Source organism: Ostrinia furnacalis, unplaced genomic scaffold, assembly GCF_004193835.3.
Source record: "Ostrinia furnacalis isolate ACB-3 unplaced genomic scaffold, ASM419383v2 OfSCF2357, whole genome shotgun sequence".
Taxonomy (NCBI): Eukaryota; Metazoa; Arthropoda; class Insecta; order Lepidoptera; family Crambidae; genus Ostrinia; species Ostrinia furnacalis.
The window spans coordinates 1,103,105-1,121,439 of NW_021132596.1; the positions used below are offsets into that span (position 1 = coordinate 1,103,105).

The 18,335-nt window shown below is 34.3% G+C and overlaps 2 protein-coding genes across 3 annotated transcripts; one reads left to right on the forward strand and one right to left on the reverse strand.

The window, feature by feature from the left end:
* Window positions 1–11,569: 11,569 nt before the first annotated feature.
* mRpL20 (mitochondrial ribosomal protein L20) lies at window positions 11,570–12,332 on the forward strand. Its single transcript, XM_028307901.1, has 2 exons — window positions 11,570–11,653; window positions 11,763–12,332. Exon 2 carries the CDS (start codon window positions 11,776–11,778, stop codon window positions 12,250–12,252), a length of 477 nt encoding a protein of 158 aa, XP_028163702.1. The 5' UTR covers window positions 11,570–11,653; window positions 11,763–11,775; the 3' UTR covers window positions 12,253–12,332.
* Window positions 12,253–13,050, reverse strand: LOC114355196 (protein PET117 homolog, mitochondrial). Of its 2 annotated transcripts, none has more exons than XM_028307905.1 (3): window positions 12,943–13,050; window positions 12,695–12,817; window positions 12,253–12,465 (listed from the first exon to the last, which is right to left on the reverse strand). In XM_028307905.1, exons 2-3 carry the CDS (start codon window positions 12,787–12,789, stop codon window positions 12,336–12,338), a joined length of 225 nt encoding a protein of 74 aa, XP_028163706.1. In that variant the 5' UTR covers window positions 12,790–12,817; window positions 12,943–13,050; the 3' UTR covers window positions 12,253–12,335. The 2 variants fall into 2 exon arrangements, with proteins under 2 accessions (XP_028163706.1, XP_028163707.1); XM_028307906.1 differs by having other exon boundaries at window positions 12,695–12,819; window positions 12,921–13,050.
* Between the last annotated feature and the right edge of the window lie 5,285 nt (window positions 13,051–18,335).

Sequence of the window (18,335 nt, forward strand, 5' to 3'; positions counted from 1 at the left end):
GGACAGTTTGGGTCTTTAACACCATTATTATTATAGTTCCAAAATACTGGACTGTCCTGTCGATGACATTGACAGTGGGGCGCCACCGTCAATACCGGATCGCTGGTTCAGATTTTTGCCATGTTGGAAACCATATAGTTGAACGATGGTAGCGCCCCCCTGTCATTGAGTTTGGCGGGACAGTTCAGCGTGGGTCATCTATATTTACTTATATCACAAAAAAGAGGTCAAAAAATTTTTGAGATTTATTTTTTATAGATTTTTTTTCTTCCAATTACTTATTGTAAAAAAAACGTAATAACTTTTAAACTAAGAGGTATAACCTGAAAAAAAATAAAAACAGTAATAAAGCTAAATAACAGGCGATACTAAAAATACATAGTTCAAACGATCATAGCAAATGTTGTGATAGGGATAAAGACATGAAATTTTTGGTTTTACAAAAGTAATACGATATTAGAGAATAACACAAAGTAATATGTCTATGGGCGACGGTAATCACTTACCATCAGAGCCCCGATTACGGTAATTTTTAACGTCAACAATCCAGACACGCTTCTCGATTCTGCGATACGATTGGTCGTTCAACAGCGTACGTCAGCTGTTTTGACCAATCGTATCGCAGAATCAGAAACGCGTCTGGATTGTAGACGTTTTTTATGTTACCGTAATCGGGGCTCAGGTGATCCGTCTGCTCGTTTGCCTCCTATCACATAAAAAAAAAAAAAAAAAAAACCACCTGATGGGGGCATTATTTGGAGAAAGAAGAACGGTCATCTGTGACCCAGACCCGACAGAAACGAGACATACCTCAGTTTTTTTGTCATGTCTTAATTAGTTAAATTATATATTTTTTATATTTGAAATCTATGTATAACACCAAATTATTGCCCTTTGTTTTTGTTCAGGCGTCATACAAAAACTAATACAAAATGCCTATTTATCACCAAAATTGGTAAATGTATGTACCTGAATAGCTGATATGGAATGTATCTAGGTGACTTGGGAGATACAGCCGGATTATACAGGGTGGAAACGAGAAGTTACAAAATCCAAAAATTCAATGTTACCAGCTTCCATAATCTGTAACCTATTATTTGTGCCGTTTGAAAGAGCTCATGAAGCACTTTCAGAATCAGTAACTAGTTTTTCGATATCTTGTATAGTTTAGAAATAATCGAGTGAGATCACTTATCGTTCCATATGTATAACCACCCTGTATAATCCGGCTGCATCTCCAGGTCACCTAGATACATTCCATAGCAGCTGTAATAGACATTTAGGTACATACATTTACCAATTTTGGTGATAAATAGGCATTTTGTATTAGTTTTTGTATGACGCCTGAACAAAAACAAAGGGTAATATTTTGGTGTTATACATAGATTTCGAATATAAAAAATATATAATTTAACTAATTAAGACATGACAAAAAAACTGAGGTATGTCTCGTTTCTGTCGGGTCTGGGTTTTTTTTGTATGGGGCGTGACCGTTCTTCTTTATCAAATAACCAAAAAAACACGAATTAAAATGCAGATTTTTCTCAAAATGAATAAAATATATTTTTTTTTATTATTTGTTGCCATTTTCTTAGTACCTACCTATATTATGTATTTTTTTAGTATCGCCTGTTATTTAGCATTATTACTGTTTTTATTTTATCACGATATCCTACCTCTTAGTTTATAAGTTACTAGCGGCCGCCCGCGACTTCGTACGCGTGGATCCCGTTTTACCCCCTTTTCCCGAATTTTCTTTGCTATAAACCTCACGGAGCCCGAGACCTTTCCAACGAATGCAAAACCGTGGAAATCGGTTCGTGCGTTCTGGAGTTATAGCGTCAGGGAGGAAAACCCGACTTATTTTTAACAATAATAAATTGAAAGTAATTGAAAGAAAAGAAATTGTATAAAAAATAAAAACAAAATTTCACAATTTTTTTACCTCTTTTTTGTCGATAACAATAGGTCTAGTTTCACCTATTTCCATATGCACTTTATCAAGACTCACACTGTATTTTATGACCTACACTCATGGAGATACCTCCATGCCTACACTGAACTGTCCTACGGTCCTACCAAACTCATTGACAAGGGGGCGCCACCATCGTTCAACTACAGTTTCCAAAATGGCAAAAATTGGAACCAGCGATACTGTATTGGCGGTGGCGCCCCCCTGTCAATGTCATGGGTCGGATAGTTCAGTGTATTGGATCTATGTACACTCAGCGGCACGGAATTTGGCCCAAGCCTAAACACCCAGATATGAGGCCAAATAGGTGTTGTATACCTAAGTTTCGTGTGACATGTTAACAGAACATTTGTTTTTGTTAATTTAAGAGCCTAGATTAATAAAAAAATGCGTCTGTTTAACTTTTTTGACTCAAGAAACACATTTCGTTGTTGGAGCGTAAAGATTACGGGTAAGTTTAAATTCGATATTAAATGTTGTAAGGGTTTGGCGATTTGTTTTTTATTTTTAAATTAATCTTAGGGTTATTCTCGATTCCATAATTTGAGGCTAATGCCCATTACTCCAGTTCAAGTTGCTTAAATAGTGTTGTTTTAGAAGTCAAGGGCGTATGCAGCGGGAGATGGCTGAAACTTTCAATTTATGACGTACAAACTTTAGATACACGTTAAAAAGGCAATGACCAGACCGCCTTTTACACAAGAAGACCAAGAAGTGGGGAATTAAGGTGTATGTCAGCACGCGATGACCCGATTATCGTGCTTGCAATATCAAGAAATCGGGTTCTCACTACGTTTGAGATACGCCAGCATTTAAAAACAGCAAGCCCAGTGAATGTCAGTGAGCACATAATAAGAAGAAGGACTTAAGAATGTAACCTGCATACTCGAAGACCAGCTCGAGGACCAGAACTTCTCCGATACCTTCGCGAAGTGCGCCTTACGTTTTCTAGAGAACATGCAAATTGGACATTAGACTAATGGAGTTAAACTCTTTATGAAAACTGTCTGTTTGCGTAGTAACTCTTCTTCGCACCTTCTCTATACACATCCACGGCCGTCTGGAGCTCTTAAGGTGACTCTGCAATCATCGATCCATAGAACTTTACTCCATTAGCCTTGCGTCTAATTTGCATGTTCTCTAGGAAACGTAAGTCGCACTTCGCGAAGGTATCGGAGAAGCTCTGGTCCTCGAGCTGGTCTTCGAATATGCAGGTTACGTTCTTCCATCCTTCTTCTTATTGTGTGCTCACTGACATTCACTGGGCTTGCTGTTTGTAAACGCTGGCGTATCTCAAACGTAGTGAGAACCCGATTTCTTGATATTGCAAGCACGATAATCGGGTCATCGCGTGCTGACATACACCTTAATTCCCCACTTCTTGGTCTTCTTGTGTAAAAGGCGGTCTGGTCATTGCCTTTTTAACGTGTATCTAAAGTTTGTACGTCATAAATTGAAAGTTTCAGCCATCTCCCGCTGCATACGCCATTGACTTCTAAGCAACACTAATTGAGCAACTTGAGCTGGAGTAATGGGCATTATTCTCAAATTATGAAATCGAGAATAACCCTAAGATTAACCCTTATTCAAATAAAGGTAGATATATTACCACTTTGTTTACTTTTAAAAAAGGATCCTAATTTTCGATATGGTAATACTTAACCCTTTTCTTGGCATTGTGCATTTATAGATACGTTGACCAAAACAAAAATATGGGGGAGAAACCAAAAACTATTTTCAAATGTTTTTTTAATATAACGTTAGTCCAAATACTACAGATTGTTTTGCACAGTATAGAATCGCTACAGGCTGTACAGATTTAACAGTAATATGCAAAATGTCAGACCGTTGACAGGCGCCTACGCACCGGGTGATAATTTTTATTATTTTCGGTGTTTTTTTAAAAGAATATTGGTGATTATTTGTAGTAATATGGATAGTAAATAAATGTTTCTTGATGATAGTGCTGTTTTTTCATCCCAAAACTTGTATAATTATTCTTGTACGATACGGATTGTCCGAATGTATCTCTAAATGCACATTGTCAGATACGTAATAATTTACTTTCAATTTTGAATGTATCTCTAAAGACACATTGCCAGGTTCTCGTTGACTCTATTTTGTGATTTTTTCATAGATTTTATCGTGTAAAAAAGGGATATGTTATTAGTTAGTAATATTTAAAGCTATAAATTATAATATACTGATGTGAGATTTAATTCATTTACTAAAGAATGGTTGTTTTTTGAACAACTTAGTGCTGCAGCAACAAAATCAGGCGCGCAAAATGCTGGTTATGGTTCCAAAATCTCGAACCAGGACAAAAGTCAGTAGCGGTGACACTTCAGCTGATGAATTAGAAGCTGCACTTAGCCTCCTGATTCTCTTGGGTGGTTATTTTCCTACTCCAACCAACCCAAATCACCCTAAAAAGCGAGCAGCCTGCCCAGGCTGCTGCATGCATTTGGTTATAAAGCTGTTGATTGAAGAATTTTAGCCAATTCGACTGCTGCATAGTTTCCCTGAGAGTTCCAGAGATCCATTTCCGCTATCTTGTGTTTCCACTATAAGTTGGATATCTAATTATCTTCAATCAAAGACGTGAACACAGTTCGGTACCAGTTGGCATCAATACGCCTGGTATTTCTTTGATGGTCTTGCAAGATTCCCATGTGTTCTATCTGCATTTGCTTCTCCTGGATGGTAAGAGGGGTCTGAGGTTCAGGAGGTACTCCAACGACGCTGATGGAGTGGTTCTCATACATCCAAATGCAGCTATACTTTCAAGGTGTTACATACTTTGAAGTGTTTTTTTTTACTTTGTTTACAGTTTTTTGTAAAAGATATTTATTTTTTGTTTTTCAAATAAGGAATATCTTAAGGTTTTGTAGTAATTTTCATTTAAATAACTAATTTAATCTAACAAATAAACCATATTTTAATTTACTACAAAGCTGGCAATGTGCACTTAAAGATACATACTATATTTCCAAAACTACATACCTAAGATTTTTTTTCGTATTTTTTACATGATTTTTACTCATCATAAATCCAATATTTATAGTGTAAATCACAAATATTAACCAAAACCGTCGTTGCCAAGTATAGGGTTAAAGATATCGTGGTCACTTATTTATATTTCTGAATATATTTTTTAACTTATCTATGCCATATTACTACTTTTCAACGTCATTTGTCACTGTCAGGTAATGTCCAAGTCAACCAAACGGTTTTGGTGTGAAAAATTTCATGTTTTTAGCGCGCATTTTTGGTATTTTTGAAACTTTGTTCAACGAAAATTCTGATAAGTGTTTTGTCGATTCAAATTCCTAAACTATAAGATTTATTGTATAATCTCACTTATAGGCAGTGTCTGCAATTGATTTATTCATATAATTTAGACATTTTAAAGAAGTGGTAAATAGTTTACCATTGTCCGATCCCGTCTTGACAAAAGTTTGTTGATATATAAAAAAACTGTTGTTTTTTGTATGTGAACAAATAAAACTAAATAAATATTTGGAGAAATTTTAAGTTATTTTGATAACTGTTTACGTAACGTTTTGACTTTACGTAATTAGTGAATTGTTAGTGTCAGACTCAAGGTAAGCATAATAATTGTAAGCATAATAACAAATATTAATAAATATATTGTTTTATAAAAATAATAAATTTATTTCATTCCCAAAATATTTAATAAAATATAGGTAGAACCTAGAGGAAGTCACTAGTCAAGAACCAAAAATAAACCAAAACGGACAATGGTAACTATTTTACCACCAACATTGAATAATTTGTAGTCATGAATGGATAATGGTAAATTATTTACCACCCAAAAAACTACCCCTTCCCCTATTTTTTTATAAATTTTGATCAAAAATATGAAATAAGTGACCCACAATTACCCAAAATCCACTTCAACTTTGTAAAAAAAAGCATACCAGCTCGCATTTGAATAAGGGTTAATTTAAACACAAAAAACAAAACGACAAACCCTTACAATATTTAATATCGAATTTAAACTTACCCGTACTCTTTACGCTCCAACAACGAAATGCGTTTCTTGAGTCAAAAAAGTTAAACTGACGCATTTTTTTATTAATCTAGCCTCTTAAATTATCAAAAACAAATGTTCTGTTAACATGTCACACGAAACTTAGGTATACAACACCTATTTGGCCTAATATCTGGTTGTTTAGGCTTGGGCCAAATTCCGTGCCGCTGAGTGTATAATGGTGGGGCACCATGATTATGTCAGAAGAAAATCTTTTGTCACGAGAGGTGCGATTTATTTGACGCGAGGTGTAGATTAGTGGAGTAGGTTATTTTGTTTACATCATTCTTTAATGTGAAGTTTTACGATTAATACCACCTTGATGAGACTATCTGTATAATAATGAACGCCTTTGCTACAATAACCTGTGATGTAATAACCGAAATATTTTTTGTGTCTGTTGATTGACCAATAGGAATGCTCGTAACTGGAACAGACTGTAAAGAATAACCAATAGAAATCGATTCTGTGACATTTTGCATGTTAGTTCTTGAAAATATCCGGCTGTCACAGGCTGTCAACACCACAGATATGGATGTCAACACTCTATAAATAATCTGTACTGTCAACCACAGATAATCACAGATTAGATAGAGGTATGCTCCATGAAGCTATAGATAAAAGTGGAGGCCACACTCCGAATACCTACTTGAAGCACAACCTTTGTATCACTATCTCGCTCTCTGTGGGCAGACTCTTTCTAAATAAACAAAAAATATAAAGGACATTGGGAACTTTAATATGAGAAAATGCCCCACGGCGGACAAAGATGAAACGTATTTTATTTCAAAGCTTTATACTTGTAGGTATATTCACTTAAAGCGCTATGTTGTGATATATGGGAATTCTGAGATATGACGAGTCTAAGTTGAAAATATATTTGTCTAAAATGATTTGATATTTTTATATGTTATGTTGTTTGGCATTGCAGAGTAACCAATAAAAGTAAATAAAATAATACAAATAAATAAAGAATATAAATAAAATAATATAAATAAATAAAATATTATAAATACTTAAATTAATATTAGACAACATCTCATATATTACTCCAACCCAAAATAAGTAGCTAAGGCATTAATTGTGTTATGGAAATCGGGAACGACGAACCACAACACACCCAAACCAGAGACAATGTGAAAAGATCGTTTTCTATATTGTCCCGGCCGGGAATCGAACCCGGGGCCTCAGGATTGGCCCGGCACACCTTGAAAACCGGTGTGTGCGCCTCTCCGCCACCGAGGTCGTCAAAAATGTTACCTAAATGTAAAATAAAATAAAATATTAAAACTTCATTTTCTCAATATTCCCATTTATGAGAGAGAAAAAAAATGCACGGAAATTCATTGGATATTAGTATGTATCATCTGTGATAGGTTTCGTTTGTGTCCGCTACTTTTCGAAAAGTGGGGCAAAAAGTTCCCAATGTCATTTGCTCAGTCAATGAAACTCAATTTAAAATCTTTATTTCTTGACATAGGTATAATTAAATGTTAAGTGTAAATACTGGTAAAACGTTTTAGGAAGAAATTACTGTGAAAAATGTTTACAAATGATCCAATGTCGGAAATCACGAAATAAACACTTACGCGTGGAATCTTAAGTCATTTCCAGGACACCACGTACTACCGCAACCACGCACTACAAAATTTTGCACCATTTCTTGTGATAAAACAATGATTTTGTCCTGTAAAAAATCTCAAACGAAATTAACTGCCTAATAAACAAAATAGTAAACAACCGCCATGATAGGCCGGATTGGGCCGATGTTGCCACATGGTACCGATTTCCCAGGAATTGGGATTGTAATTCCCTGATTCGCCAACACATTAAGCCTAAACGGCCGACAATTTTGTGATTTTTAATTTATCTAGGTAATCGTAGTTCAAATATTTAATTATTTATTTGTTTAACTTCTGATTTAGTTAGTGAATTGGCTATTTCGAAGAATTTACTAGGAGATTTCAATAAGGAGATAGCAATACTACAGTTCACACCAAAAAGAGAGGTAGGGCCACAGAGAGCGAGATAGATATAAGTAGGTATTTGACTCAAGTTTTTGTTCCAAGTTTGCCCTCCATTTTTATCTTTAGCTTCATGGGTATGCTCCTATGCTCTATGCTGGCTGTCAACCATAGAGTATAGGTGTACCAGAAACTCATGGCAAATAGGGAAAATAAACTTTGTTGAGAGCAATACTGGGGAAATTGGATTAAACGATCTTGATACTGTTAATTTTTTTACTTTTATGACTTTAATATTAATGAACATGAAGTACGAATATACATTTTAAGTATGTGTATGAAGAATATTATACATCGGGTTTTTAACATAAGAAAAGGTGTTGAAAAATAAGTATTTCGTATATTACTTTATGAGTCTTTATGTAACTATTTTTATTATGTATCATACTTATCACTTCATTAAGAACTAGAAAACGATTCTAAAAACTCCATTTGCATTTCTTGTTCTTCAATAGATGATCAAGATATATAAAGGTATTATAAATAAATTGCTCTTCCAGCATTTCAATGGAGAAGTTTCCTGATGTTGAAAATATTATATTTCTCTCAATAGGAATAAAATATAGACCAAAACTAAAAAGACGGTGAAGTTTTTTTTAAAATCTATCAAGAAAAGGCTGAGAAATTAATTATTTGAATTACTTACATATTTTCGTGTGGAACTCAAACATAGGCTGTGTCATTCTTTTTGTATATGGCCTGGCCAGGTCTGGGACATTTTAAAAAGAGGTTACAAAATTTTACTAAGAAAGAATCTTGAGTGACCCTAGCTGAAAAATTAAGAACTACTAGATTAAAAAAAAACATGGATCTGCCAACAGAGGGAACGGACCAGAGCCCCGATTACGGTAACTTTTAACGTTTCCAATCCAGACGCACTTCTGATTCTGCGATACGATTGGTCAAAACAGCTGACGTACGCTGTTGAACGACCAATCGTATCGCAGAATCGAGAAGCGTGTCTGGATTGGAAACGTTAAAAGTTACCGTAATCGGGGCTCAGGGGTGATTTACGGTTTGTACTCCGAATGACTGTCGTGACTACACCGATCAAAATGGCGCGAATATTTGTTATGCGCAACTGTAGGGCCCTGTAACTTCTTTATTTGTAGAGATATTTTCACAATTATTATTAGTTTTACTTAAATTTTCAAGTTTTATTAAAATAATAAAATTTGAATTTTCTCCATTATTCAATCTTGCTTGATGAAATCTTTTTCAATTTTCTTTACATGGTCATAACTCTTAACATTTTCACCATTCCTCTGCACCAATTTGTGAGATACACCTGAAAATCCCGATAAAGCAGCTATTAAGTAAGAATAATATAATAAAACACAACCCTCCTTCTGACGCAGTTGGGTAGTAAACTAAATGTATCAAAACATTTCAGTCCAACTTACTGTCAACTCGATGACGTGCTTTAAAATCAACGATTGACTTTGAATTATGCCTTATTTTCCAATTCACATTGAAAACAATGTGACTTGCTTGAGTTTTTTCGAATTTTTCACAAAAATAACAAATAGTCAAGAAGAGATNCAGTGTATTGGATCTATGTATAATGGTGGGGTACCATGATTAAGTCAGAAGAAAATCTTTTGTCACGAGAGGTGAGATTTATTTGACGCGGAGTGTAGATTAGTGGAGTGGGTTATTTTGTTTACATCATTCATTAATGTGCAGTTTTACGATTAATACCACCTTCATGAGACTATCTGTATAATAATGAACGCCTTTACTACAATAACCTGTGACAATAACCGAAATATTTTTTGGGTCTGTTGATTGACCAATAGGAATGCTAGTAACTGGAACAGACTGTAAAGATTAACCAATAGAAATCGATTCGGTGACATTTTGCATGTTAGTTCTTAAAAATATCCGGCTGTCACAGGCTGTCAATACCTACTTGAAGCACAAACTATGTATCACTATCTCGCTCTCTGTGGGCAGACTCTCTCTTTCTAAATAAACAAAAAATATAAATTTGCTCAAATTCAATGAAACTCAATGTAAAATCTTTATTTCTTGACATAGGTATCATTAAATGATAAGTGTAAATACTGGTAAAACGTTTTAGGAAGAAATTACTGTAAAAAATGAGAAAAATGTTTACAATGATCCAATGTCGGAAATCACGAAATAAACACTTACGCGTGGAATCTTATGTCACTTCTAGGACACCACGTACTACCGCAACCACGCACTACAAAATTTTGCACCATTTCTTGTGATAAAACAATGATTATTTCCTGTAAACAATCTCAAACGAAATTAACTGCATAATAAACAAAAAGGAAACAACCGCCGGATTGGGCCGATGTTGCCACGTTTATGGGCATGAAGCTAAAGATAAAAATGGAGGCCAAACTTGGAACAACAACTTGAGTCAAATACCTACTTATCTCTATCTTGCTCTCTGTGGGCCGACCTCTCTTTTTAGTGTGGACTGTAGTATTGCTATCTCCTTATTGAAATCTCCTAGTAAATTCTTCGAAATAGCCAATTCACTAACCAAATCAGAAGTTAAACAAATAAATAATTAAATATTTGAACTACGATTACCTAGTTAAATTAAAAATCACAAAATTGTCGACCGTTTAGGCTTAATGTGTTGGCGAATCAGGGAATTACAATCCCAATTCCGGGGGAATCGGTACCATGTGGCAACATCGGCCCAATCCGTGCCATCATGGCGGTTGTTTGCTATTTTGTTTATTAGGCAGTTAATTTCGTTTGAGATTTTTTACAGGACAAAATCATTGTTTTATCACAAGAAAGGTTGTTTCCTTAAACGTTTTACCAGTATTTATGTTACGGTTAATGTGATAAATTGAAAATTATTAATAATAACCGGTTATTATGAATAATTACCGACAGTCGCGGTAAAAGTGATAAATTAATCACATTTAACAGTGATTATATTTAGTAATTCAACCTTAGTACTAACAAATTTCATAAAAAAGAACAATATCTTGTGTACGTGCTCGTGTACAGCCAAACTTTTGAACGTTTTGATATCATATATTAATATAATTTGGCATAATGAGTTTGGAATGTTTCTTGCATAATATAACTTTTCCATGATGCCTATAACATAATGTTTTGATTTAAAGTGAAAAATAGGTTAAGGTGCGGCGGGGGTGGCCCTTGGGCCACCCCTAAGCCGCCTATTTAGTTTTATACACACATAATTGACCTTATATTAATCACATTTACCAAATCATGCGGTAATTATTCATAATAACCGGCGATTATTCATAATTTTCACATTTATCACTTTGACCGTAACATTTACACTTAACATTTAATGATACCTATGTCAAGAAATAAAGATTTTACATTGAGTTTCATTGACTTTGAGCAAATTTATATTTTTTGTTTATTTAGAAAGAGAGAGTCTGCCCACAGAGAGCGAGATAGTGATACCAAGGTTGTGCTTCAAGTAGGTATTCGGAGTGTGACCTCCATTTTTATCTATAGCTTCATGGATAGAGGTATGCTCTATCTATGCTGTCAACTAAGGCTGTCAAAAAAAACTCGTCACGAATTTGGCAATATCGCGTTTTGGGTTAGACTTTACCACAAAAACATAAATAGGTAATAAATCTATTACTGTTAACTGTGCTACCAAACTCTATTTTCTGTTGATTGAAATTTGTGTTCATAATTTTATGCTGCTACTGAACATAACCTCTAAACGTTTCAGATTTTAGTACGAGATGGTGTTTTTAACTGTTGCAAATTGGGTGAGAGCTCGTGGACCTGATGAGTATTGGAGAAAACGGAGGATATTCAAATTGGCAGCTCATTATATCGGCAGGCGAAGAAACTGTTACTCAATTGCTGTTCGTAATGTTCATCGTGCCTTAGCTTATGCTACCAAGGCTAGACAATTGAAGAAACAAGATATGATAGACCTGTGGAATACCAGAATCACCGCAGCATGCGAGCAACACAATATCACATATTATACTTTGAAAGAAGGATTAGACCGGGCCAATATAATGCTGGACAGAAAATCATTATCAGACTTGGCTTCTTGGGAACCGCGTACATTTGAATCTTTAGCAGCAGTCGCAAAACAAAAAATTGAATATGATGGCTTTATAGACGGAACAGACAAGAAACATCCTACAGGAGTTAATTTGAACCTGAAAGACGTAATGTTAGAAGTGTGGCTAAAAGAAAAGAAGTAGTTATTTATCTAATTTTGTAATTGTTCACTATAGTACCTAAAATAATAAATAATGTAGTTACAAAAGAGTCAATTTATTTACATTTATTGGTTTTCTATTTCTTTTTTTAATTTGTTTGTTAATTCTTTTTGTTTTTCTAATATGTAAAGATTTTCTATTTTTCTTCTTTGCTGACGTTCTATATCTCTGACAACACCTTCATGCATTTTTTCTCTGAAAAATAAATGGGTCTCTATTATAATATAGTCAATAAACATAAATCTGTATGCGCTACAATATCTGCCGTTTTCAGTTATCAGAATGGAAGTGGGAAGAACAATCATACCAATATGATTCAACTCTGTTGTTGTATTTTACCTACATAATCTATACAGCTCTTCCTCCATAATATAGTATTAATGAGAAAGAGAGATGGAGGATTCACTGAATTTCATTGACCTACCTGTCTGCTTGTTGCTTTATGTGTACGTAGGACACTATTCCAACAGTCACAGCACATGATAATCCTAAGACCAGTTTAGATGTTTGGGATGACATCTTCTTCTTAAGAAATCGGTTCTAATGTCTGTAATAATAAATGAATATTTAGAAAGTAAGATAATACGAGGGTGCCAACTTTATAGGTTAAAGTTAGTGGTTAGGTAATCTCATTCCCAAAGACGACGTATAAGATAAATGTAGATGAATTACATCAGCATTTAGGATGGCACATTATTTAAAGTTCTTTAATAGCATTAAAATAACTGTTTTTTTTTATTGCGAATCGCGACCGCACATTTGTTTTCCTATTTTGACAAGCCTCTGTCAAAAACATATGTAAGACTGTCAAAATGACATTAACTTTTTGAATTATTTAGTTACAGCGCTGGCCTTAATATTCATGGCCATATTTTTAATAAGAAATCCATGCATGTAATTAAAGGATGATGGGCATATTGGGCGTTAAACCAACAGAAACAAAAAGTATACTAAATTAAAGCTTAATACTAGTACTTCATTTCATAGTACAACAATCCTGAAATACGCGGGGATACGGAGATAGAGGTCGTTGAATATGCAAAGTTTCCATAGTATTTCACATCACATTAGGGTAATAAAAATAGTATTAGGTCAATTAGATTGCTTTTATCGATCATATTGAGAGTATTGTATCATAATATCGATTCTATCGATTTAGTAATTATGTATACCGAATAAATCATAATCGATTATTCGATTGCAATAATCGATTTTATTACTGAAAATAAGGAATTGAATTAACAATCAAATGATAGTAATGATGGTAATCAATAAAATCGATTAATCGAAATGTTAATTGATAAATCGTTATTTGGCAATATCGATTAATAATCGATCCGTGATCGATTATGCGACAACACTACAACTTAACTGGTAGAAATCCCATTGAAACATGACTGTGTTTATGTCATTTCTCTAAATGGTATCTAGTAGAGATGAGACGTATTTACTAGAACAGATCCACACACTAGGTATTTTACAGTACTAGGCGGCACCTATTCCATTTTATAAAATACTTGATCCACCTAGTATTTTATAAATTACACGATTTCCGACCCTACCCTGAAAGTAATAGAGGTTATTATTGCGTAATCCGTAGTCGTGTATTACGCGCACCTAGTATTTCTCGCTAAGCTTATGTGCGAACGTAGATATTCACTCCGTCTCTGTCTGACCAAACAAATTTGAGCGCGACGAAGCAAACGCACACAAACGTAGTCAAACCATATTCGGGTATTTCGCCAAAACAGTAAATTTTCTGTGTCCAGGCAGGCGAACACATGTTTTTTTATATCTATATGTATAAAACTATTTTTATGGGAAAGTTCATCCAAAGTTTTATTTGTTTTTGCTATTACAATAGCAGAAACTACAAATAATACCGTAGAAAAACTTAATCAAAAGTCGTTTTTCTAATTTCCTTGTTATGTCCATTACTGTTGTTTGCCAAAATGAAGGCACATTATAACAAATTGAAGCGTAATTTCATTCTAATAGCACTCTCTTTACATTTGAGAAATGTTTGGCTATCGGAAAATAAAAACTTCAAATGTCAAATACTTAAAGGATGGAAGTAAAGTGAAGTTAAGTTCTTGTCCGAGTCAAAAGTATAATTTCCCTGGGTCTTCTTTTCGACCATTTTAGTAACGAAACGAAAGAACTTAGAATGTAATGCACTGCACCGTTACACTCGGCCATTTCGTCCCAAGAGGCCATCGAGGCAGGANGTACGTTCGGGCTTCCAGAACTGCCAGAACCCAAAACAACAGTTTTTGTAACCAGATCACTAACGAAACGATATAAAAAATGCTATTTTTTATTTATTTATTTACAAGCTTTATAATGACTTCACTTGTGTGTGGGACAAATCTTGCAACTGAATTTATGACCAGTTTTCCTCAACCGATTGAGCTGGGTAGGTATACGTAAGTACGATGACAATGCAATGTTATGGTACCATTGAGCTGGTCTGATGGTGGAGTCAGGAGGTGGCCATAGGAACTCCTAAATGAAACGACGGAATCGCATCGAATTTGGGTTCGTTGGATTTGTCTTTTCGAGCACTTTAGTACTAGATGATGTCCAGGGTCCTGATGATGGAGTCAGGAGGTGGCCATACGAATACCTAAACGAAACTTATCGAGTTTGGGTTTGTTGGATTTGTCTTTTCGAGCACTTTGGTGCTAAATTGTAATTGAACCAAGGCTCTGAGATTGCGATACCTACTAATAATAAAAAGAGTAAAATAAAATTATAACATTAAAAACCTTTTTTAAAAACAAGCTTTTTTATTCTGAAATGCAGTTGTACTAAAACAGTGGTTCTTAACCGGTGGTCCGCGGACCACTGGTGGTCCCTGGAGGCATTCCAAGTGGTCCACGAAGACATCGTAATAAAGTGACGTGACGTGATGAGTTGAGTCAACATATCGCAAACGGCGCACAGTGTGGGCGAGAAATCGAACTCCCCTTCATAGGATTTTGAAAAAAAAAGTGGTCCCTGACAAGACAGAAAGGTAAAATGGTCCCTTATGACTTAAACGTTAAGAACCACTGTACTAAAACGAAAAAAATAATTGTACTTATGTAAGGTTCAAATAATTTCGAAAGCTTGTAGCGCAAACTTATAAGAGGAATAAATTCCATGCGCGATACAAGCTTTCGAAACTATTTGAACCATGTATGCATACAATTATTTTTTTCGTTTTATTATCATGTGTTAACGGATTAACGATTAACGTTAACTTGCGTTAAATCTTGCGAAATATAACGTTTTAACGTTTAACGAAGTTAATTTTTTTATTAACGGTTTAACGATTAACGAAGTTAACTATTTGATTAACGGTGCCCAGCTATGATTATCACCATTTTTTTTAAACCGAATTCTAAGGTGAATTTTTTAATCGTAGTTTGTATTTTGTTCAAGTTTGGCGGCTCGTAAGTCTCGTAACTAGCTATCCAAACATTATCTGGATTTGAAATTTATTTTATTTAACTAAAGATATATTAGATATTATAACAAATAAAAAAATCGGTTGAAAACGCGTGAGAAAAAAAATGAAGCAGTTTTTAGGTTAAATTTCGGAAAAAAATTAATAAAAACATAAATATAAAAAATTAAAAAAAACCGCGGCTAAAAGTAATATTGAGCCCTTACAGATAGCGCAAAATAAACTAGTGAAAGCTTTGTTCCATTACGATTTTCTGACACCCACAGAGAAAATATACAAAGAAACCAAAATTATGACCGTTAAACAGACATATACATCATACTTTACCTGTGTATTGGTTCGGAAAATATTTACTAAAGAAATCCATAGTCAATTAACATTTCTACTAAAGAAAAATATGCACACTAAAAGTCTGCGACGCATGAATGACTTGTGCTTACGACCTCCAAGAACAAATTATGGAAAGAAAAACATTATGTATTATGAGGGTGCAAAATTGTATAATAAACTACCTAAAAATATTAAAGAAGCCAAATCAATGTCTTTATTTAAAAAATCCCTTAAAATTTATATTAAAAATAATTTTGAAAGATAATTTGTAATAAAATATTTATATTAAATTATTTAAAAAANTGATACACAAGAACCAGTCTCTCGACAATGTTCAGCGTTTACAGTATTTGAAGGGATATTTGACGGGAGAGGCAGAACAACTTATTCGATACATACCTGTAGCTGAGGTTAATTATGATCAATGTTGGATACTTCTAGAGCAAAGATACAGTAATAAAAAATATTTGGCACACAACATTTTGAATCGGTTTTTAAGTCAACGTAATGCCAATATTGTATCTGCAAGCATTCTAAAGGATTTTATTGACACAACCTCAGATTGTTTAAATGCTTTGATCAATTTAGGGATAGATGTCTCTACGTGGGACATAATCATAATACATCTGTTGAGTTCAAAACTAGATCCCGAGACACGCAAGGAATGGGAACTGCACATTGCTAGAACTGTAGCGTCTGATTGTTTACCAACTTATAGTCAAATGAAAGATTTCTTGTACGATAGGTTTCGGGCTTTGGAATGTATCGAACCTAAACATTTTACTAGACAGTCAGCTGCCAATGTGCATACCGGGCAGAATGTTAGTCATACTAGGGCTTTACATGCGACTAATGTTCAAAAATTATCTTGCGAGTTTTGTGGTGAGGAACATAAGTTATGTTTTTGTAAAGGGTTTTCAAATTTGGGTTATGAGAACAAACGTGACTTTGTTATTAAAAATAAAATGTGTTATAACTGTCTAGGAAGCAACCATGGTGTAAAGTTTTGCCGATCACCCACCAATTGTAGAGTTTGTAAAAAACGGCATCATTCTTTGCTTCACTCAGGGAAAACCCCCACTTCGACTGCTGGTTCAGGGTTTTTAGGTCAAGTAGTTGAAGAAGGTGCGGGGAAGGACAAGTTTTGTGTAATTGAATTTCGACCAAACTTCGCGTCGTAGTNTTTTTTTGTAATTTTCCGGTTTGTTAATAAAATCAGGTGAAATCGTTGTTTTCTCTTTTTAAAAAAAATAACCTCGCTTCAAATCTCCAAAAATACTTATATTTTTATAACTTTCATAATCTACATCATCATATCTCTTGCCACCACAAATGTTTTTATGTCTGTGCAGAAAGCAGGACTTTATTGATTTCCATCGAAACGTAGGTAATTATGTAAACCACGAGTAAATCAAATTAGTAGTCTAGACAACTGTTTGCTTTGAGTCCCACCTAATTATTATTCGATGGGCTGTTGGTCAATAAAATTATCGATAATTATTTCATTTGCTTTTTGTTTCTATGTGAGGAATTTTTAAACTGTCTCCACGTTCCATCTTTGTTAACGTTTGTTCGCGATCGCGAGTGATATAAAACCTATTTGGATATTGTGACAGTGAAAAATCATACGGCATTCTTTTGTTTTACTCTCTGTCTGTTGGATTCGATCAGTACACAAGTCTGTTGAAATTATTTCGCATTTTTACTTTAAAATATACCTGATTCCCTTCATGGTCCTGGATCGAGCCGGATAACTATTGCAATCGAGGAAGTTACGGAAAGCGCAGTTATTGGCACTGGGGATTGCGCGTCGTCAAAGAGTGGTCGAGGTTCAAAGTTCAAGTTCAACGGTTTGAACGTGTGAGCGAAATGGTATAAAAAGTGATTAATTTTAGGACCCAGCACTCTACTAAGGTATATTTTATGTGTAATTGTAAGGATATATAAGGTTAGTAAGCATTAATGTTTATTTTATGCAAAATTTGTGAAATAATGACTGTGTAACTGTTTTACCTACCCGTTGCAATTTAGCAGTGTAGATACATTTGGCATTCTGTTAAACTAGTTAAACTGTGTTAATAAGTTCGCAATTAAGTGCCGAATAATTTATCTAGTATTTGTTTAAGCCAAATTATCATTATTTTCACACTCAGTGTAACGGTTGTGATTTTTGTAGGTAATTAATCCACCTTATTATTCAGTGTAACAATAGTCTCATTTAGGCATAATTATTAAGAGTACTAAGTACATTCTAAACGTTTTAAATGTATAAATTCCAGGATGA